Here is a 23,830-nt window from a genome sequence, read left to right as displayed (position 1 = left end):
ACTTCTGACCGAGCAACTGCCGTCTCCTTCCTCCCCCCTCCTCCGCGCCGGCGCGGGTGACGGCCCCACCTCCCGACGTAGATCCCCTCCCCCTCGCAGAAGTCTAGGGGGCTCCCGCGGAAGTCCTTTTTTACAGAAGACGCCCCTGCGTCCGCTCGCTGGCTGCGTGCCGCGAGGTCGACTCGGCGTGTGGCTGGAGAGGCGGGACTTCCTGTCCCGCGCTCTCTCGTCTTCCGGCTGGAGCCGGAAGACCCCCCGCTCCTGGAAGGAGTCAGAAATTCCCGGTCGGGAAGGTGAGACATTCCGGATCGTCCCGGGGAAATCAGGAGGTGGGATCACCTTGCTCCAGCGCCATGGTGAGTCCGCGTGTTCAGGAAGCGCGGGACTGGGGTGCATGAAGCGGGAGGGAGGACCTGGCCGTTCCCTTCCAGGATCGATGGGAGGCGGATGAGACCCGAGTGACAAGCCCCGGAGGCGGAGCCCACCCGGCTCCTGGTCCTCTTCTGCAGGTGGCTCTGGGTCCCAGGGCTCTAGCAGAGGCGTCTCTGCTGTCATCCTCGGGGGAGAAGAGTGCTAGGTAAGGTTCTAGTAGCGTTCCCACCTGCTTCTCACTCCAGTTCCCACTGGGAAACAAGCGTGTCTGAAGCGGAGAACAAACCTGCCCAACTAACATCTATTAAGAACCTACTGTGTGCGAAGGTTAAGACATAAGAACCTTGATCTCAGTAATCAAGAGGACTACGATCTCAATAATCAAAGTCTCTGGATATGCAACTTCCTGCACCAATGGGAGAAGACCCACTCATCCTCTTATCAGAAAATGGGATAATTAAAATCATTCTTAGAGTACAAAAATAGATGCAAAGTATCCTAGTATTCACATAGTAGGTCTGTTTTCCTTCTCTCTGGTAAGAATAGCAGTAAAATCAGCCCAGCATCTTTGGACTTGAAAGGGTTTGGTGCTTGTGTACAAACTGTTACACTGTACCTGCATCTGCATAAGCTGCCTGTCCTCGGTCATTGTTAACCTTCACTTGGTACTTTTTCAGGGTCATATATTCGGAACATTCAGATAATATGTCTAGGGTGTTGAGTTTTATGCCTTTTCTTTTGGTTTTACAACTTCTAAAAGACTTTGAGTCTAAATCATAGTGAACTGTATTGTGAGACCCTTTAATTCATATTTTATACCTATTCTCATTTGCTGCTTAGATTGAATTATTTAATGTGCAAGTTGGCAGTGTGTATAATGGAGAGAGCAGTGGATCAGGAGTCAGAGAACCTGTGTGTGAATCCAGTTTCTGCTATTTACTACTGACCTTGGGCAAATCACTTAACCTCTTTGGGCTTCAGTTTCCTTATTTTATTGAGTTTAAATGACCTCTAAACTCCCTTTCAGCCCTAAATTTTATGATACAGTGTATTTTACCTTAATGAGTGATCCAGTTAGGTGAGTTGCCACACAATTTTCTTCAGAAAATATGTTCACTTGCTTATTCAGTTTAAATAATGTATAGGGCTAGACTTTTCTTCAGCCTGAAAAAAAGTGAAGGCCAACTTACATAATTAAAGACAAAAAAACATGAATATATATTTGTTCAACATATTCCAGCTAACTATTGGGCCACTCAGTGAAGCTTTTAAAAAGTCAATCTGAGCCCAAAAGGTCTTTTATTAGTTTGATATGGGCTGCTGCCATGAAATGAGATTTCTTTAAAAGGAAAAGGATACATTGAAAATTAACACTGATTATAAGTCATGCTCAGGTTTTATACAAACCAATCATGACGGGGGAAAATATCACCTATTTCCAGACACATTTGGTACTACATGCTATATTAAGGATGAAAATACAAGTAGCTTCTATCACACATTTAAATTAATTAATAGGTCATGGATCCATAATGGACTTTTAAGGGCAGTTATGGATATCAGTGCATTGGATGAACAATTCATTCCATTCCACAAAGAATCCCTTCAAAGATGTAATAATGAGCCATATTATCATAGGTGTAACACACTGATATTTTTTATGTTCTGTCAATTAACTTTAGTTTAGTTAACTGTCAGTTAACTTTAGTTTCCCCATCTGTGAAGTGAGCTACAGACACATACCTACCTGCTCTTTGCCTGAATCACTTAGCTTTTGTGAAAGTGAGAAGTGGGTTGATTATTCGAGTCTAAAATTATATTCCAGAGAGTTTAAAACCTAGATTGCTACCGAAGGTGATATGTATAACTCTCTTATAAAACCTCAGGACTTTGTTCTTAATGAACAAAAGAGAATATACTGTATATTTCTATACTGTACATAAACTTGGTCTGATTACTGTTACCATTGCCCAGCATTTTCAGTTCATTAGAGTTGGCTTCTTCTGTAGTTTACTTTTCTTCATTTTATCTACATTCCTATAGTTAGGGATGCATATGTTTTTAGTTCTTATGGCTATAACATTAAATATTATGCAGATTTACTTATTTTTTTCTCATAGGTAATTTTTATTTTTTAAAGTCAGGATAGTCTGCTTTCCTTTCCTCTGATATGTCATATGCCTCCAAATCAACTGGTACATGTAACAAGAACAGTATTCCTGTGTTAATAAATGCCCCCCAGAAGGCCCAGGATTATTTTTTTAAGCTCCATTCTATTTTTTAGAAAACTTAGCAAAAGAATAGAAGACTAGGGTATTCTCTGGTTATGTATCAAAAATAAAATGAAAAATAAATAAAGCCAATTTATAGAACATAGAAAGTAGTGTAAATGACCAGCTTAAAGCACTCCTTTCTAGTTAGGAAAAACTGATTAGGAAACTAAGTCTACAGGTTAGTAATATAAATCTAATCATTTTACCCTTGAAGATTAAATGATGATTTCCTTTTAGAACTTTTTAGTCTATTAACGATTCTGAGGCCATCTTTTTCTCTAATATAGATAGATAACTAGCCAGCTAGTTTATTTTTACTAACTTTGGGGGAAAAAACCTAATAGACTCGATTCTTAAAAATCAAAGGACATTTAAAAGGTTTAATTTAACAAACGTTAAGTATGCAATGTAATGTGCTAGGTCCTGGTAAAAAAAGCATCCCCATCCAGAAGAATATTTCTTATAGAAACCTTGTCTTACAACAAATGGCAACCTTGAACAAAAGTTTGTCAAGCATTGAACAGTCCCTTACTTGCACTCAAAGTTTAGCTCACAGTTCATGAAAGGAACTTGCCTATACGCTATTAGAGTAAGAACCTCTGAAGCACCGAGGCCTCCTTGGCTGTCAAGTCACAGAGATACTATTTTTCTGAGCCATGTAACCATACAGTTTTACTCTTTGAAAGAAATAACTTTTAAAGATTTAGTGCTGTGAATACTTTAATAATTTTAATTAGGATATGTTATTATTAATCTTTGGCAGATATTATTTAAATAAATTGGTTGCCGGGCATGGTGGTCCATACTTGTACTCCCAGCTACTGGTGAGGCTAGAGCAGGCCTGTACAACCTGCGGCCCCTGGACTGCTCGCAGCATGCCAAAGGATTTCCTCTACATACAAAGGATATTTTCCTCTACATTTTTCCAGGCACCTGAAATCCTTTGGCAAGCTGCAAACCTCAGGCCATAAGCAAGTTGTGAAGGCCTGGGCTTGAGGATCTCTTGAGCTCAGGAGTTTCAAACTGCAGTAGGCTGCTAATTGGGTGTCCCACACTAAATTTGGCATTAAAATGGTGAGCGCCCTGGAGCAGTGGGTCCAACAGGTTGCCTAAGAAGTACCCAGGTCAGAAATAAGGAGGTCAGAGCTACTATGGCTATTTAGTAGTAGATTAGACCTGTGAGTTACCCCTGCATTTCCAGCCTGGGCAAGATGGAGAGACCCAGTCTTAAATAAGAAATAAAGAAAATAGTTATGTTCTTGTAAATCAGTTTGCCTTTTACGTTGTGAAGCTATATTTGTTTTAGTACACATTTTAAAGTTAGTCACTTTCTTACATCTGAACCAAATAGCAAAAACAAATGGTTCATGCATGCCAAAAGACAGTGGGAAATTGAATTTAGTCTTTGGTTTTATAATTAAAAGAAATATTTCTATGCTGCTACTTTATTGTAAACTGTACAAAAGTAATAGAAATATACAATAATTGTAAAACATAATAGAAGTGTTATATAGTGCCTTGTATGTAGTGGGCACTTAGCGTGGGTATTTGTTGAAAGAATAAATGACTGTTGAAATCCTCTTCCTTTAAGGCCAAAGTCTGGTGCCACGGTTCACATGAAGTCTTCCCTGAACAACTTTAATGAATGTAGGGCTTCTTCCGTCCTTCTTATACAAATCAGGTTCTTAGATACTAAGGACTTTCTGTGTTCCAGGAACTGGGCTAAGTGAAGAGGACACAAAGAAATGAAACAGTTCTTGCCTTCAAGGAGCTTACATTTTAATAGAAGATATATGCATGTACATACATATGTGTTTTCATACACAGGATGTTCCAAAAGTTTTATTGTAGTTTTAGGCATTAGTAATAAGCAAATTCAATGCAAGGTGGCATCTAATGAGATTTAGAAAAGACTTTGTTTAGATAGTGGTGCTTAAACTGAATTTTAAAGGAAATCAAGAATTCTGGGGGCTGGAGATCTGGAAAAAGAATGTCCCAGGCATGTAAAGGCTAGAGGTTGGGAGATGATGTCATCATCTCTGAAGAAAAGGGAGTAGACCAGTCTGGCTGAGTAGAGAGTATTAATGTCTAAGTATAGAGTAGAGAGTATTAATGTATAAGTATAGAGTAGAGAGTATTAATGTGTAAGTATAGAGTGGGGAGAATTAATGCGTAAGAAGACTGGAGAGGTGGGAAGAGTCAGACTGTGAAGAGCTTTATGCCAGACAAAAGAGTTTAATATTTGATCCTACAATTAATAGGGAGCTGCTGAAGTTGGTTTTTTGTTTGTTTGTTTTTAATGAATAAATAATCATTCACTAAGTACTCACTATATTGAAAGCACAAATAGGAAAGTAAAACAGTCTGTGCTTCCAAGGCCCTTCTATTCCAGTGGAGGAGTCAACACATAGGAAAGATTGAAGTTGCAAGTTATGGAAAAAGACCCAATGTCCTTGGCGTATGGCAGCAAAGCAAATGTTGATGTTTCTTTAATATAATTTCTACTGATAAAATCATGTTGGTTTCTGATAGTGAACTGTTTGATGGTGCCAAGGTCTTTGGTGTCAAGAATTTTCCTTTCTGGTTCTTTGGTAGCTATGGCTGCATACCTTGCAGGATCAGTTATCAGGCTGCATCACCATAGAGGTTGCTTTCCAGGATCATGGTCCTGTGGGTGCTGGGCTGGAAGTAGTACTAGTCCCAAGGCTCTGAGGGAAGATGATGGTCAAGGTAGTTGTGGTGGATTAACCTGCTTTGCACATGCTGCCTCCTGTCTCCCCCACCAGGTAACCTGGCTGCTTCTGCTAAGCCGACTTGCCTGCGCTGTGTGGAAGTTGGTGGGGGTGACTAGCCCCTTCTTCTCAGGAGTTGCTTTCCCAGATCATGGCTGTGAGAGCATAATCAGATGTGTGATTTAGGAGAATAGCCACTTTGGTAACTGTGTGGAGGATAGATTTGAGTGGAAAGAGACTTGATTTAGGAAGATCAAATAGGAAGCTATTGTAATACTTAAAGTGAGAGTTGATGAGTGACTGAACTGTAGTCATAACTGTGGGAGTACAGAGAAGATGAGATGTTGTAGGGATAAAAACAGGATTCTGCAACTGATTGGATATGAGTGGTGAGGGAGAATAAGGAGTTGAAGACATTACTGAGCTTGTGAATCTGGGTGACAGGAAAGATACTGATGCCCTCAACAGTAATAGGGAAATCCTTGAGAGGGGAAAGATGATGATCTGTTTGGGGAAGTCGAGTTTTAGATTCCTATGAGACATTCCAGTTCTAGTTCAAAACATTTCTAGTCTGTTCTTTTCTCCTTATTACGTTCTTCCTTGTCTCATACTTGAGTACTTTTCTTATTCCTGTTAGTAACTTGTAAACATCTTGAAGGCAGATATTATGGTTATTTTTCATTTTGTGTCACTGTGGATATTTAATATATTTGTTGAATTAAATGGTGTATGTGCCGTTATCCCGCTGCTAGGCCATTAGGTTCGGAAGGGTAGGGACAATGCTCTTGACATTCTTTATATAACTATGTACTAGGTGCTGTGAGAAAAGAGAGAAAAGGAATAAGCATTTATATTGCACCTACTCTATGTGAGGCACTGTGCTAAGAGCTTTATAAATATTATCTCATTTGATCCTGATAACAACCTTATGAGGCAGGTGCTATTTTTTTTTATTCCCCTTTTATAGTATAGGAAACTGAAGCAGGCAAATGCTCAGCTTCTGAGATTCTAATCTGTGGACATAACTGGGGATGTTTCACCATAAAACTAAATACGGGTAAAAATGATGTTTATAGAGATTGTAACTTGGGCAAAGTCAAGGTAAAGTTGCTGCAATGAAAATCAGCTTACGTTTGAACTGGATGACGTCTAAGAGTTTTTCTGTGGTTTTAGGTATATTTTGTTGTGTATGCTTGGATATTTTTAAACAAATTACAACTACATTAAGTTTTCATTGTGTTAACATGCATATGATGGAATGCTTATAATAGAAGATTTGTTCAGAGCCTGGGGTGCCAGCATCACTTTCCCACCATCTGTGGAATAGCTAGAGATCCAAGTCATTGATAGTGGCTCTTGTGGAGACTTCCTTCAATATAGTGGAAAGGGGATCTGGAGTGAGAAGCAATGGGTATCTGGGACTTCACTGTTATTGAGCTGGCTCGCACCACCAACAGTCTTTTTCAATGCAAAGTGCGGGGAATGGACTAGTTAACATCTGAACTCTTCTCTAGCTTTTAAAGTTGTATGATTATGGTCTTAAGGATGTGGCCTACTTGTCTTTATACTGTTACTACTTCTTACTTTTGACCAAGATTTCCCTTCTTCCTATCTCATTGCAAAAGCATATAACAACATTCTTTTCTAACATTTCTGTCCCTGGAATAAGCCCCTCTGGATGTTTTATAAGAGGTTTCACTGATAGTAGCAATGGGGAGCACATAGGGTAGTGGAAAGTCTTTCTTTTATCCTCCTTCCACAAATACTTCCTTTTTTTTTTTCTCTTAATGGAAAAAAAAAACCTTTAGGGTTTACTGTTCTCTTAGGAAGTAATGGTCACCTTCAGTGGTGGTCTTCAAATAGAAGCTGGATGACTATTTGTTGGGAATATTGTAAAATGAATTTCTTTGTTGGTTGGATTAGATTAGAGATGGTAAACACTCCTGAGTGAAGCCAAGTATTTAGCAAAATAAATACAGATACAGTAAAATATAAATAATGTTAATGTGCCCACAGCAGGATCCTTATTACAGTTTAATGCCCTCTGTTTGAGTTTGACACCGCTGGCTTAGATTACCTCTGAGACTCCTTACAACCTTAAGATTCTATGATTCTGCCGCTTAGGTAATACAGTCTTTGGGTAGTAGACTGAAATAATGGTAGTAAGATTCACCTACTTTTCAGAAAAACTGTGGGTGCTGAGGAAATTGCTGAATAGTCTAGAGATAAGGTAATGGAAGTAGAAGAATGTTTTTCTTCCCCATTATCAGTGGCTATCCACCGTAGACTCTCAAATTCCACTCTTGTCCTGTGCTTAGAAGAGTGGGGATGGGATTGTAGGATTAATGGGGGGGCGGGGCAGAGGAATGGGGGGAGGTTAGATGAGAAAGGGTTGTGTGTGTGAGTTTCAGATCTCGGTGGTGGGAGTTTCTTTTGCTTCCCTGATGCATGCTTCTTGGAATGTCTGATGGTCTCCTAAGGGAAGTATCCTTTCAGATTGCTGTGTGTGAGTGGGCATTCAGGTGCCCAATGTGCCACATATGCTTAAGACTATAGAAAAGCCTCTTTAGGCAAGTACTTCAAAGGAGTTATCCAGACTTTTAAGAACACAAGCAGCAACCAATATTTGAATGTCCAAGAATACCTGGAACTGTTCTGGGCTGTGATTATTTGTTCCTTTGATAAGCTAATGTACTTATCTTTTTTTTTAGATAAGTGACAAGTATTTTTGAAATATCTCTGAATTACTTATCAGTCATTTTATATTGTTATATAAATAGCTTCCTTAAGAAGGAATTAAATTGATTTTTATCATAATATACATTATTACAGACTCCCAAAATTAACTAATGACCCTTGGCTTTACTTTCTTTTTTCTTAATGTCAGAGCTTCCTGCTTGATTGTAGGAAAATTAATCTGGTTGCTGTGTAGTGGTACAACAAAAACCTTATAAGGAATGTTTAAAATTTTTTTTGAGGCCAAGAAAGCATTAAATAGCAAAGAATAAACAGATGACAAGGGAGAGGGCATTTGTAAGAGGTGAGTGAGCCTGGAGTATTTCTGTGTAGCTTTATGTTTTAGGGATATTGCTTGTTATGAGGCAGTTGGGCCTTCCATAGAAAATTATGGGAGAAGGAACAGAAAAGGAGAAGAGACAAGGATTTGATCTTATTAAGAAGGAGAAAATTTTGTAGGTGACTTGAAGTGGTTTGGAGTGGTGAATTGGGGGAGGGGTTCAATTTGTGGAAGAGAAATTTGGGCTTGTTTCTGCCTTTTTTGTACCTTTAGCACTTATAGACTTCATCTACAACATTGTGTTATATCACAATTTAAGAAGGACATTGATAAGTTGAAGAGTATCCAGAAAAGGGAGGAGGGGAGGGAGTAGTTAATGTTCCATAATACCCACAAAGATACGTATACAACTTCTGAAGTGGTAGCAGCTTTTCATACTCCTTGGAAATATATGAGAATAATCTACAGGTAATGTCAAGAATATGTATATTGGTAAAGAAAGAAGAGACTTGTCCTCATCTGAGGTGACTCCTGAGAAGTAGAAAGGAAGGCCTGCATTGACCTTAGATGAAAAATCAGTAGCTGTACAGTCTTCCCAAAGCTCGTATCTGGAATGTGACAGATTGCCTTCTTAGACTTCTCAAATCAGAAAGCGTTTCACATTTCCTGTGATTTGCATTGGAAAAAAATGATACTAGAAGAATCTGGAAAGAATCTCTAGGAATTAGGAAGACCTGAGCAGGAAACTGAAAGACAGAGGTACAGTTTTTAACACTATAGCTTTTTGAAGTTAAGGACCACAATAGAGAAAAAAGTAGGCTATAGAAAACGTATATTTGCTTTAAAGATAGTATTGGGGAATTGAGATTTGGCTTTCAGGACCATTGATGGTTCATAATATAGAGAAGGAGCCTGCTTAGGATTAAGATAAATATCATTGTTTGGAGACTGTAATGTGGCTTTAAACAGAAAAGGGTAGGGAAGGTAGAAAAGTTCCTAGGTACAAATGCTAATCCAGATACTAGCAGATCAGGTGAAGAATAGCATTAGAGTATCCCAGCGTATTTCAAAAGACACAATGACTAGGAAGAGGGTCAGGAACATTACTCAAAAGTCTGTATAGATGCATGGCGTATGAAGTAAATTAGAAATATTAAAGATAAACATGACAGTATTGATAGCAGTTCATGAATGTATCCGTTGTGGAAGCATAATGAAACCTTTTTTTAGTTCAACTGAAGATGTTAAAAAAAATTTCTCCTTTGCAGACTTACCTGAAGGAAGGAAATTTTTTCAATATTTAATAAAATTTCTCAGGAAATAATGCCATCTACTAAGATTCTTTCCCCCATTCTCTTAGACCTAACTGCTCTTATGCAAGTGTGTAAGAGGTCTAGAATGAACTCTAAGGCTCCGGGAAATGGATTATCAGTGGTAAACAGAAAGAAATAGAACTGTGTAATTTTGTTTTATCACGTAGTTAAACTTTCCTCCTTCAAGATTCCTATGACTTTGGAGGAGATACAAAGTTTAGATAAGACATGATCCCTGCCCTTGTGAACATTATTGTTTTTTTAGAGGGGTGTACTACAGAAAATTGTAAATTCTCAATGAGCTGACAAAATCTGTGCATGAGGGAGATGTTTGGTAGTAGAACATAGCATGCATTAGCAGGTACAGAAAGTGCATTTAACTTGTGTCAAAGCCTTTACTAGAGGTAGTATCAGTAGTAATAGAGAGGAAAGAACAGATGCAAAGCTTCTGTGGAATAGAATGGGCAAAATCAGTTGGATAGAACTTTTAAATTTAAATTTTCACATTTGGGAAATCTATTAGAACTGCCCCAAAGTGAAAATTGACTATGGTGGTATCTTCTTTACTTGAAGTCTCCATGTGGAAGCTAGGCGATCATAGGTGGGAAAGAGCTAGCATTTATATAGGACTTTAAGGTTTGTAAAACACTTTGCAAATATTTAATTTTACCCTCACAGCCACCCTGCATGGTAAGTGCTATTATTATCCCCATTTTATAAATGAGGAAGCTGAGCCTCAAAGGTTATGTATAGGTTATACATGTGGAGTCATGCAAAACATGTTTGTAGTAGAGATTCTTGTTTAGAAATGGGTTGCATTAAGACTTCAGAGGGATTCTGATTCTATGGGAAAGGGGAAAAATCAAAGAAAATCCCAAGATTTTCGACATAGAAGAATGGGGGACTGATAATATCAATGATATTTAAAGTGAATCAGAAGGAAGAATAGGTTGGGGGTAAAAGATCATTTGGTTTTCAGATATGTTGAATTTGGTGTACTATTGGCACAACCTGTGAAGTAGAAATCCTGGAGGTGTGTTTGAATTAGGTTTTATAAGATATGTGGATAGTAAAGAGTTAAAAGATTTTCTAAGGAGCAAGAACAGTGTTAACAAAAATATAGATAAAAATCTTTTTATTAGGCTGTTAGAGATGAAGGTCAGGAGCTCAGAAAAGAGATATGGGCTAGACATAAATATTTACGTATTAGTTGAAATTGGGAGTAAATGAGATTGCCAAGGGAAAGAATAGAAAAAGTGGTCAAGGGTAGAACCTTGGTGAACACACATTGGAAAGTGATAAGGCAGGCAAGATAAGAATGTTTGGAAATACAGAGTTTATAGCTATTAAAGCTTAAAAATGTATTAAGACTTTTGGAACACCTTATTTAGGAAGAGTATGATATGTCTGAAGCCAAGGGAGGAGAAATATTCAGAAGGAGGTTGGAGTCATTGCAGTCAGCTCTTCAAAGATGTCTAATCCATTTACGGTCATTGGATCATAGGATCATAAACTGAGAGCTAGAATAAAAGGTTGTCTATTATGTTGTATTCATTTTAAGTTAGGGAACCAAGGCCCAGAAAAGCACGGTGATTTTTAAAAGGTTACAGCCCTGCACTGTGAATGAAGTTATTAAGAGGACATTGGTGACCTTTGATAATTTACATTCCATAGGATAGTGGAGCCAGATTTTTCACAAATGGCAGAAAGTTCTTCCCCAGCCCCAAGTCTTTGATAGGAATCCATCAGTGTGATGCCTAGATTGGACGGAATCTAAAGTTAGAAGCCATAGAGGACTGGGCTTCCTTTTGGTTAAAAAAAAAAAAAAGTCTTAATGATACTTACTAAATTTTGTTGGTTTCTCTCTTCCCGTTTTTAAATGAGGGAGCTGGACTAGTTGATATCTAAGATCCTTTCTTTCCAGGCCTCAAAAGTTCCATTATTGTGGACCTTCTTTGTACTGCTACTCTTATTTCTGATTGAAGTTTTTCTCTCACTATCTTACTACACTTGCATTCCTCCAAATTGTCCTATGTCAGAGATAAACACCTTGCCCTTTATAAAGCCATGCCGGTCTTATAAGAGTTTTTGACTGGTAGCAGCAAAGTGGTTTTTTTCGGAGTGGGGAGGAAGGTGGAGACTTTTCCTTTCCTGTTTTCCAAAACACTTCAGTATTTTCACTTAACAGTAAATGACTAAGGAAAGACAAAAGCCAGTGAGAGCTTTAAAAAAAAAATAGGATGGGCTATCTTGGGAATTCATTTCAATTCATCAGGATTTATTTCATGTCTCCTATGTGCCAGGCACTGTGCCATGCCCTGGATATACAAAGACAAAATTGATACAGGCCCTTTCCTCAGGTACCTTAGGTTGTATTGCAGGAGCTGCTAATGGAAAGAAGTTCTCTTCTTCATTGGTGGTGTTCAGATGGAAGCCGTATAACTACTTGCCAAGGATGCCGTCAAGGGCATTCCTCTTCAATAATCAGTTGGAGTAGGTAGCCTGTGATGTCCTTTCCAATTCTGAGATTCTGAAAGTTTCTAAATGAAGTTGCTTAACCACTTTGGTCCTCATTTTTCTCATTTATAAAATGAGGGGTTTGGATTAAATGGCTTCTGAGGTCTCTTCCAGCTCGAAATCTGTGATGCTCTCTCTGGTCCTGTGGCAGACAGATGAAGGCAAGGCTTTTTGAGGCCTGAATTTGATTGTAGGCAGATGAGATTGGACCACCGGAGAGGGAAAAACAGAATTTTCATGAGAAAGAGGGATGTTTCTTAGAGTAAGGTCTTAGAGGAGGTGGGGGGGGTAGGGGGGATGGGAGATGGGATTGAAGGGGGGAGTGTGGAGAAAGGATTAGCTTTAGCAAAGAATAAGGATACTTCCTGCTCTGAGGTAGCAGGGAAGAAGAACCAATAGGTAACAATACTGAGGAATTTTGAGAAGCAGAAATGAATTAAAACTGTCTCCCTGGATGTTCTCCGTTTTCTCTCTGAAGTAGAGCACAAGTCATCTGTCGTAATTGTGGCTTTCGGGTATGTGACTGAAATTTTAATAAGAGAAGAAAAGATTTATATCAGTTGTTGTGGTGGATAAGATAGGGAGTTATCCTCAAGTTATCTCCTCAAGGAGGAGAACAGGTGAAATTATGAACCTTAAATTAGGTTAGGATATGAAATCACCTTAATATGTCTTTCTGAATTTTATATATATTTATATTTATACACACACACACACACACAAAGAGAGCGAGCGAGCACACTCAAGTCTGTCTGAGGCAAATAATGGTTTTGATCTCTAAACTTGAAAAATAAAAATTAGACATATAGAGTTGATTTGTTTTATGTGATATAAGAAACTCTCCTGGATCATGAAACAGTGTTATTGGTGGTCATTTCCTTCTCTTGAACTTGCCTAGGGTCACACATCCATTAGGTGTCAAAAATGGTCTTCCTGGTTCTGAGTTAGACCCTTTATCTACTAATCTGCCTTTTGCCTCTTCTCTACTTTCATTCATCTGCCTTTTTAAAAATATCTTCAGAGCCCTTAAAAAGTTGTACTTAAATTTTTGTTTTTCTGTTAATCTTTTTAAAAGCCCAGTTATATAGTTCAAACAATATAATAGGTAGTTAATTTTTTCAAACTGTGGAGAGCAATAATAATGTAGGTTGGCCTCAGAGTTGAAATAACCTAGATTTTACTCCTTCAGACCCATTACCGTCTGTGTGGTCTTTGATAAGTCATTTAAACTCTCTGTGTCCCATGCATATTTAAGATTATAAGTTGTAAAATAGTTACTGATCTGAGTTGGAAGAGGGGCTTTTTGCAATAGAACCTCTCTGCACCAAAGAATCACAAGTCTGGGAATTGCTGAGGATTAAAGGATTTCATCAAAGAAATGTATGACTGAAAAGAAGGGCTGCTCAGAGGGCAAGTATCCATGTGAGGGATGGACATGAGCTTCATTAGTATCCTGATTATCTCAAGATGACCAGAGGAAGGTTCCCAGGCTGTTGGGTATATTCTCTGTGGAAAACTTATGGAAAAGAGCAATAGAAGATGGATAGGCATGAATGGCTTATTGGCACACTTGGAGGGTTATCCACATTGATGAGATCATGGGTCCATTGGAGAATTTGATTATTTTGAGTAATTAAACACATTTTAAAAATTTATATTGTTTGAATTCCATAACTCTCTTGGTGTTTCACTGCCAAGTTCACAGATGCTTATGAAATGTGATTTTTACTCCTGGGATTCTTTGTGAAATTCTCTTGGATTTTTAAATGTATGTTTTTTATTTTCTAATATGCTTAAATTTGCTAAGAAACTGACCTCAGGATCAAGGTGCATTTTCATAATTTTGTATGGTATGTTCTTTCAGTCTCTAATTTTTATAAAAAAAATCTTGTGAGGTAGGTATTTTTATATATGATTTTTTTCTGGTGACTTGAAGGAGTTTTTCTTGGTTGCTGTAGTTTTGAGGTTTGACAGTGATCATAGATTCATAGGTAGATGTACATAATTGTTCAGTACTGAGCATAGATCTCATTGTATAAAGAGAGGTTCTTTTACTAAGAGGGGGTGAAACCTATGACCATGTCAAGAGTACCTGAATTTGATTCCTGACTTAATTTGTGTGATTTTGGACAAGGCATTTGACTTCTCTAGGTTTTTGTTCCCTCATCTGCAAAATTAGGGGTTTGAACTAAGTGATCTTTGAGGTGCCTTCTCCAGTTCCAGATCATGATCGTTAACCCTTGAAACAACTACAATAGAAAAATGACTCTCAGTCGTCTGTAGCCCTCTTTCACTCTTGCCCAGTAAACATGAGAGTGGTAGAAACGGGGACTTGTGGTGCTAAAAATTACCTTGTTTTTATGCTATTTATAATTTTAGCTGTTGGTCACCTAATTGTGAAATTTTAAAAAGTTTTATGCCAGACAAGGGAAAACTCAGTTTTGAACAAATATGTACATCTACCTATGCAAAGAGCAACCTGGGATATCCCCGAAGCCCGATGCTTTTCCGAAGGGAACAGACCTACCCAGGGAACTCCAGGTGAGATTCAGTGTGATACTAGCAGTCTGAGCCCAGTGGTGGGAAAAAGACTTTAGGCCACTTGAGGTATCTCTGAAGCTGGTGACAGGAACTCAGCACAGCAGGAGGGAGTCCACAGCAGTCTAGCACTTCCTTGGCTCTAGATTTCCTTGAAGCATGTACCTAGCTAATCCTGGCCATCCTTCAGCACTAGTCAGGCCATGATCGTGTCATGAAAGCTTGACACAGAGGTTGACATGGCCCCTCCCCAACTTTGATACTGAGACTGATGAGATGAAGAAACTAAGGAAAACTCTGAGAATCATGAAGAAATAACTTGGATTGAAAAGTGCCTGGGGGTAAACTCAAATGAGAATAATGACCCTACTACAAGTTCAGGTGAAACCTTAGAGGAAAAAAAAATGTCCTTGTCATAAACACTACAAGATTACCTGGAAGAAATGAAATAAGTGATGCATATTGAAGTGGTTAGGAAAGAATGGCAAGGAGAATTGATACCTTAGGACCAACAGTGGACAATCTTAGTCAAGAACTGAATGCTCTGAAAATCTGATTGGCTAAGCAGAAAATGACTCAGGAAGATAAAAAGAAATATTAAAGCATTGAAAAAGAAAATAAAAAAGTCTAAGAAATATTATTAAAATCTCTTGACCCAGGAAACAGGTCAGGGAGAGATAATCAAAGAACTACTCAACTACCTGAAAATCAAGACAATCCTACTCACCCATCCCACCAAAAAAAAAAAAAAGTGGATACCACATTTCAAGAAATTATAAATGAAAACTGTTCAGAACTGTTAGTACCGGAAAATAAAGTGAAAGTGAAAATAATCAACTGGTCACTCCTTTAAGAAACTCCAAAATGAAAACTCCCAGGAACATCATAGCCAAAAGCCAGAGTTTCCAGGTCAAAGAAAAAATAATATGAGCAGCCAAAAAAGGTGCCACGATAAGTCTCATGCAAGACTTAGCAGCTATTAATTTTAGGAGAGGTGAGCTTGGAATACAGCATTCCAAAAGATGAAAGATATGAGTTTACAATTGAATTTAGGTTATACGATAAAACTAAGTATACAGCGGGGGGGAGGAGGATGTAGTGGGGGGGGGAGGGGAAATGGATCTTTCAAAACCAAAGCTGAGCATATATTTTGACATGGAAGTACACTTGCTAAGAGAAACATAGAAGATACACATTTGTTAAATTGAAAAGGAATATATGAGGGTGAATAGTTTACATGTTAATAGAGGGATAAGAGACATGATTTCTCAGAATTCTAACATCTTTAAGGATCATAGAAAAAGGTGAAAGTAACAGAAGGCCTCTTGGTGATTTTCTTGTTTTCAGTGGTCTTGGGAGAACCCCAGGATGGGAGAACTAGAGTTCTACGCTGGAGGAAAAAGGAGGAAGAAGGGGAGGAAAATCACTTATCTGATAGTAGTGCATAAGATGAAGAGTATATAAATGAAGAAAAGGTGGGAAGAATAGGCAAATGAACCTGACTTTCACCTGAACTACACAAAGGAAGATTGAACATAATTACACCTCCCCAAATACACACATGCATATTTTGCTGTTTTAAACTCAAAAGGGAATTAAGAGGGGGTAGGGACAAGGGAGAGGGGAATCTAAAAGGGAAGACAGAATAGGTAAGGGTATTGTTATTAAGCAAACAAGTTTGAATGTGGGAAAGAGGAATTTGAGGGGCGGATTAAAAGGAAAGGAAGAAAGAGTTAAAAGGCCTCTGGAATCAGGGTAAAGGAGAAGAAAAGAGCTGCTACACTCCATTTCATGTATAAGGAAGAAACAAACATTTATTAAGTGCCTACTGTATCAGGCACTGTGCTAACCTCTTTATGAATATTCCATTTGATCCTCACAACATTGGTGGGGTTTAAATGCTATTATTATTCTCAGCTTGCAATTGAGGAAACTGAGACATGCAGAGGTTAAGTGACTTGCCTGAGGTCACAAAGCTAGTGTCTAAGGCTGAATCTGAACTCGTCTTCCTGACTCCACGTAGTGGCCTGCTGTGCCACCTAGTCACGTCTTATAGGTTATAAGTGACAGGCAAATTCTTTTTTTTTTTTTTTTTAACTCAGTGTGTCTAAAGAAGCATCTAGGGACAAAGAGAAGAAAAAGTACAAGGGACATCATGGAAGGAAACAAATTTAACAGTCATAACACTGAATAGGAATAGATAAACTTCCATATAAAATGAAGAAGATAGCAGAGTGGACTAGAAAACAGAATCCTACAGTGTATTATTTACAAGAAACGCAGAGATTCACATAGTTAAAATTAAGGTCTAGAGCAAAATCTGTTATCATCAGCTGAACTAAAAAAAAGCAGAGGTAGATAGGGATGCAATAAATATGGACATGATAAAAAAGACAAGCACGTAAATTACATTATATATAATTCACCATAAAGAATGAATCAACATCATTACTTAAAATATGTGTACCAAATAGCATAGCATCTAAATATTTAAAGGAAAAATTAATAGGTACCTAAAAACTATAATGATAGGTGACCATAATGTATTCCTTTTAGATCCTTTAGAAATGATAAATCTCTGCTGATTAATTGATTGACGCATAAAGGATTTTACATGTCATTCAGTTGAACTTGACCATTTGGGGAACAGTAAGACCTCACTGCAATAAATTTCTATCTAGTAATTGTAGACTAAAATTAATTGGAGACTAAGCATGATTCAAAGAACTGGTGGGTAAAAGAACAAATTATAGAAAAATTTCATCAAAGAAAATGACAATAAATGAGACAACATTGCAAAGCTTAAGGGATGCCTTCTTATAATTTTATCCTTAATCAACCAGAAAGAGAAAGAGTAAGTCAGGTTGGGCTGTTAACAAAAAACACCTTGAATAGTAGCATATCAGATCCCCAAATAAGCAACAAAGTAGAAATTGAAAGAATAAAAGAGATTAACAAAATTCTACGCAGAAGACTGTTTAATTGATAAAAGCTACAAGCTGCTTTTTTTTTTTTAAATCTGGTAATGTAAAGTTAGGTAATTTGATTTTAAAAAGAGAGAGGAACATCACCAAATTGTTCATTTCAAAAAACGAAATTTATCCAAATAATTTTATCAGATAAATGAATTCATCAGAACCCTATTTGTCCACTTACATGCTAATGACAGTTCTCAAGGTGTGGTCCGTTGGGATTCCTGCTGCTTTTTCAGGAACTTGCAAGCTTAACACTATTTTTATAATAGTACTAAGACATTTTAATTTTTAATAAAGTAAATATCAGTGTATATAACTCATAAACAAAACCCCCTTTGGGTTCCTCAATAATTTTTATGTGGGTAGAGGAGTCCTGAGACCAAAAAGCTTGAGAACTGCTAACTTACAAGAAATAGAGGGATATTTACAAAAATATAAAATACTTATTACTGAGAGAAGAGATAAACTACTTAAAAAGCCAGTATTAGACAAAAAAAAATTAACAATACATAAATGAAGTATTGAAAAGGGGAGAGGGGAGAAATCCCTAATACCAGAGATTTATGAGTAAATTCTATTATATATCCAAAATAGAATGCACCCTTCCAAATTATTTCCATGATACAAATGTGGTATTGATAATTAAACCCAAGAAAGAGTAGAGAAAGAAAGAGATTAATATCCCTAATGAATGTTGAAGCAAACACTTAAAATGAGAAGGATTATACCGTATGATTATTTTGAGTTTATAGCAGGAATGCAAAGTTTATTTAAAATAAGGAAGATAATACATATTAAAAATCATGTAAATAATAGAAATTATAAAAACATGATTATATGAGTAGATGCTGAAAAGGCTTTTGACAAATCTAACGCCCCTTTATATTAAAAAAAACTCAGAAAAACAGGAATAAATGAACCTTTCTTTAATATAGTAAATAATATTTACCTAAATTTAAGAAGAAACATTATATATAATGCGTAAAAGTAAGAGTCCTTTCCGGTGAGGTCAGTGGTAAAGCAAAGATACCCATTATCACTACTACAGTTTAACATAGTGCTACAAATGCTAATTGTAACAATAACATAAGAAAGAAAAATGTGTACATAGCCTATCTGTATGTAGTTGTTTATATTCTATGTCCCTATTAGACTGAGAGCAGGAAACTTATTTTGCCTTTCTTTGTATTCCTTGGACTTAGCACAGTGTTTGGCACCTAGTAGGCACTTCATAAATACTTGTTGACTATTTCAGGAAACAAAAGCATCATTTTTTTGCAGATGATGTAACGATTTACTTAGAAAACCCTATAGTCACTCCAAAAATAAATCAAAGCAATATATTCAGTAATGTTGCAGGGTATAAAATAAATCCACATAAATCATCAGCATCCTTGTAGTATTACAACAAGAACCAGTAAGAAGAACTTGAAAGAGAAATTCCTTTTGAAATAAATACAGAAGCTATAAAATATTTGGTAGTACATCTACCAAGATACTCCCAGCAACAATATTAATCCAACTATAAAACACTCTTTGTAGAAATAAAGATATGAAGAGAAACATTAATTCTAAATAGTTAGATTGAGTCAATGTATTGAAGATTATAATACTACCTAAATTAATTTACTTACTAATCAAAGTGCCAAAGGAATATTTTATATACTTAGAAAAAATAATAAAATTCATGTGGCAGAACAAAATGTCCACAATCTCAAGGATAATAATGAAAAAGTAGGTAGGAAGGCAAGTATATTAGTACCTGTTTCCAAACTCTACTACAAAATAGTAATCATTAAAGGAATTTGGTATTGTTGAAAAAAGATTAATCAGTGGGACAGTTTAGGTATGCGACATATACAAGCAAGTGAATATAGTAGCAGAATGTTTGATAAACCCAAAGGCCACAATTGCTTCAGTAAGAACTCTATTCCAAAAAACAAAACAAAACAAAACAAATAAAAATTGCTGTTGGGAAAACTTGACAGAAGTCCGGCAGAAATTAGTTTTAGAGCAATACTTCATACCACATACCAAGATAAGTTTCAAATGGATACATGACCTAGATGTGTACTACATCATAAACAAAATTAGAGGAGCAAGGAAGAAGTTACCTTTTGGTCTCTGATTAGGGGGAGAGTAGTAAAGAGGAACCCAGAAGATAAATTGACAATTTTGATTACATAAAGTTAAAATATTTTAAATATTAAATATTATAAAATATTTTCTACAAACAAATCTAATGTAGTTAAAATAGGAAGGAAAACAGGTAACTGTGAAGGGTGGGGGAAACTTTTCAGCAATTTTCTTGATAAAGATCATATCCAAACATATGTATGCATCTCTGTATATGGAACTGATTCAAATTTATACAAGAACCAGTCCCCAATAGATAAAAAATGGGACAATATGAACAAGGAATTTTCAAAGGAAAAAATCTAAGCTGTCTTATAAAAATGCTCCAAATCACTAATAATTAGAGAAATGCAGATTAAAACAGTTCTGAGGGTCCACGTCATAACCATCAATCAGATTAGCATAATGACAAGTAAGGTAAATAACAGATGTTGGAGGGGCTTGGGAAAACAGGCACACTATTAGGTAAAGCTGTGAATTGTTCCAGGTCTTCTTGAAAGCAGTTTGGAATTATGTCCCAGCTATACCACTATGAGACCCATTACCTGAAGAGATCAAGGAAAGAAGAAAAGGACCTTTATACACAAATATAGTTTTAGTACCTTTCCCTCCCCTGACTTAATAGTATTTTATTTTTTCCAATTACATGTAAAGATAGTTTTCAGAATTCACTTTTAGAAGATTTTGAGTTCCAAATTTTTTTCTCCTTCATTCCCTCTCCTCTTCCCTCCTTAAGACAGCAGGCAATCTGATATAGGCTGTATGTGTAGAATCATATTAAAATATTTCTGCATTAGTTATGTTGTGAAAGAAGAATCAGAACAAAAGGGAAAAACTATGAGGAAGGAAAAAAGGAGTGAAAATAGTATGTTTTGATCTGTATTCAGACTCCATAATTCTTTCTCTGGATTTGGATAGCATTTTCCATCATGAGTGTTTTGGAATTGTCTTAATCATAGTATTACTGAGAAGAGCTAAGTCTTTCAAAGTTGGTCATTGCACAATGTTGTTACCGTGTACATGTTCTTCTGGTTCTGCTCACTCCTGTCAGCATCAGTTCATGTAAGTCCTTCTGAAATCTGTCTGCATCATTTCTTGTAGAACAATAGTATTCCATTATATTCATATACCACTGCTTGTTCAGCCATTCCCCAATTGATGGGCATCTCCCTCAATTTCCAGTTCTTTCATACCCCAAAAAGAGCTGCTATAAATATTTTTGTACATGTGGGTCCTTTTCCCTTTTTTTAATGATCTCTTTGGGATTCAGACATAGAAGTGGTATTGCTGGATCAAAGGGGATGCCAGTTTTATAGCTCTTTGGGTATAGTTCCAAATTGCTCTCCAGAATGGTTGGATCAATTCACAATTCCACCAACAATGCATTAATGTTCTAATTTTCCCACATCTTCTCCAACATTTAGCATTTTCCTGTTTTGTCATATTAGCCAATCTGATAGGTATGAGGTGCTACCCTCAGATTTATTTTAATTTGAATTTCTCTAATCAATAGTTATTTAGAACATTTTTTTCATATAGCTAGCTTTAATTTCTTTCTCTGAAAACTGCCTGTTCCTATTCTTTCACCATTTATCAGTTGTGGAATAACTTGTATTACAAATTTGACTCAGTTCTCTATATATTTTAGAAATGAGGCCTTTATTAGAGAAAGTGGCTGTAAAAATTGCTTCCCAGCTTTCTGTTTCCCTGCTAACCTTGGTTGCATTGGCTTTGTTTTTGCAAAAACTTTTTAATGTAGTCAAAATTATCCATTTTGCATTTCATAATGTCCTTTGTCTCTTGTTGGTCATAAGTTCTTCTCCATAGATCTCACAGGTAAACTATTCCTTGATCTCCTAATTTGCTTATAGTAACACCTGTTATGCCTAAATTATTTACTCATTTTGACCTTGGTATACTGTATAAGATACTGATCTATGCTTAGTTTCTGCCATACTAATTTCCAGTTTTCCCTGCAGTCTTTTTCAAATAGTGAGTTCCTATCCCAGAAGCTAGAATCTTTGAGTTTATCAAACAGCAGATTACTTAGTCATTGACTGCTGTGTCTTGTGTACCTAATATATTCCACTGATCCACCACTCTGTTTCTTAGCCAGTACCAAATTGTTTTGATGATTGCTGTTTTTAATACTGCTTTACATCTGGTATGGCTAAGCCACCTTCCCTTGCATTTCTTTTCATTAATTCACCTGATATCCTTGACCTGTGGTTCTTCCAGATGAATTTTGTTATTATTTTTTCTAGGTCTTTAATATTTTGGTAGTTTTAATGTTATGGCATTGAATAAGTAAATTAATTTTAGGTAGAATTGTCATTTTTATTATATTAGCTTGACCTACCCATGAGCAACTAGTATTTCTCAGATTATTTAGATCTGACTTTATTTGTGTGAAAAATGTTTTGTAATTGTGTTCATATAGTTCCTGGGTTTGTCTTGGCAGGTAGACTCCCAAATATTTTATAGTGTCTACAGTAACTTTAAATGGAATTTCTCTTTCTATCTCTTGCTATTGGGCTTTGTTAGTATTACATAGGAATGCCAGTGATTTATGTGGTTTTATTTGATATCCTGCAACATTTTTAGCATCTTTTTTTTTTTAGGAGAGGGGCAGCTATGTGGCACAGGGGTAGAGTACAGGGTCTGGAGGCAGGAAGACCAACCTTTGTGAGTTCAAATCTGGCCTCAGGCACTTACTAGCTATATAATAATGGGCGAGTCACTTAACCCTCTTTGCCTCAGTTTCCTCATCTGTAAAATAAGCTGGAGAAGGAAATTCTAAAACACTCCAGTGTTTTTGGTGAGAAAATCCCAAATGGGGTCTTGAAGAGTCAGGCACAACTGAAGAATGACTGAACAACAGCAAAGCTGTTATTTTTTGTAGGATCCCAAAATCGTAAACTAAAAGGGTAACCTAATTTGAAGGGATATAGATAAAATTATGGCATATGAATGTAATGGAAAATTATTGCTGTGCCATAAGAAAATGGATCTTAAGACCAATACGTTGATGATGAAGTCCACAGTTTCAGAGGAAATTTGTAATTTGGCTTCTTAGGTATCAAAGAAATATTTGAACCCAGGTGTTCTAGACTCCAAATGTAGCACTATCTCTTCTCCTGTTCTCTCTTATACTCCTGTTGATCACCAAGTTTTTATAGTTCTCTTAACTAGTTTAATACCATGAAATATTTTAGAGGTTTGCTTGGTCTCTTTTCTAAATAAACTAACATTTAGACAAATCATTATAAAGCAGTTAACCTACTTTTGAGAACCACCATCTACCTTTTGTGGAAAAGAAAGGGAGAATATTCTCTGGGCTCGCCTTGTCAGTCTCAAGCTGGTCTCTCTTAATCCTATTTTAAGCATTTTTTTTCCCTAGCGGTGTTATCTCATGGAATACACCTATATGCCCTTATAGACCATTCCCTTCTAGTAACTTACTGTTTTCAGATTTGACCCCAACAAACATTTTGGTAAGGATAGAACGATTTATAATAGTATACCTTCTTATGTCACATGAAGCCATAGCAATATTTTCTACCAAATAATAAACGTGGTATACAGGGTGTCCCTAAAGTCTGGACACATAGGTAAAAATGTATATTTTGAAATATTTGGCATATTAGCAGACCTTAGCCCCTTTGACTTCTTTTTCTGGGGTATACTAAAGGAGAAGGTGTACTCGATCAAAATCACAGATGCAACACACTTGATAGAATGCATAAAAAGTGAATGTGCTAAAATTGACAGCAATGTGGAGTTACTGCATTGAGTTCACATGGATCTTGCAAAGTGCATCGACCTTTGCATCACAAATGATGGAAATCATATTGAAAATGTTATTTGTTAATATTCCAATTAAATAAAATGTAGAAATTATTTCATTTCTTGAAAATATGCATTTTTGTCTGTGTCCAGACTTTAAGAACACTCTGTA

General features: G+C 36.7%; 1 protein-coding gene across 1 annotated transcript in view; it reads left to right on the top strand.

The window, feature by feature from the left end:
* Window positions 1-280: 280 nt before the first annotated feature.
* The window catches only part of TMEM161B (transmembrane protein 161B), a 108,611-nt gene continuing 85,061 nt past the window's right edge, over window positions 281-23,830 (top strand). Inside the window, exon 1 of the mRNA XM_036765751.1 lies at window positions 281-356. Coding sequence (XP_036621646.1) covers window positions 354-356 — 3 coding nt within the window. The 5' untranslated portion in view covers window positions 281-353. The remainder of the gene's footprint in view (window positions 357-23,830) is intronic.

The sequence above is a fragment of the Trichosurus vulpecula genome, chromosome 1, assembly GCF_011100635.1.
Source record: "Trichosurus vulpecula isolate mTriVul1 chromosome 1, mTriVul1.pri, whole genome shotgun sequence".
NCBI classification, from domain to species: domain Eukaryota; kingdom Metazoa; phylum Chordata; class Mammalia; order Diprotodontia; family Phalangeridae; genus Trichosurus; species Trichosurus vulpecula.
Note: the sequence above shows the minus strand (reverse complement) of the source record. Positions and strands in the feature narration are given on the sequence as shown.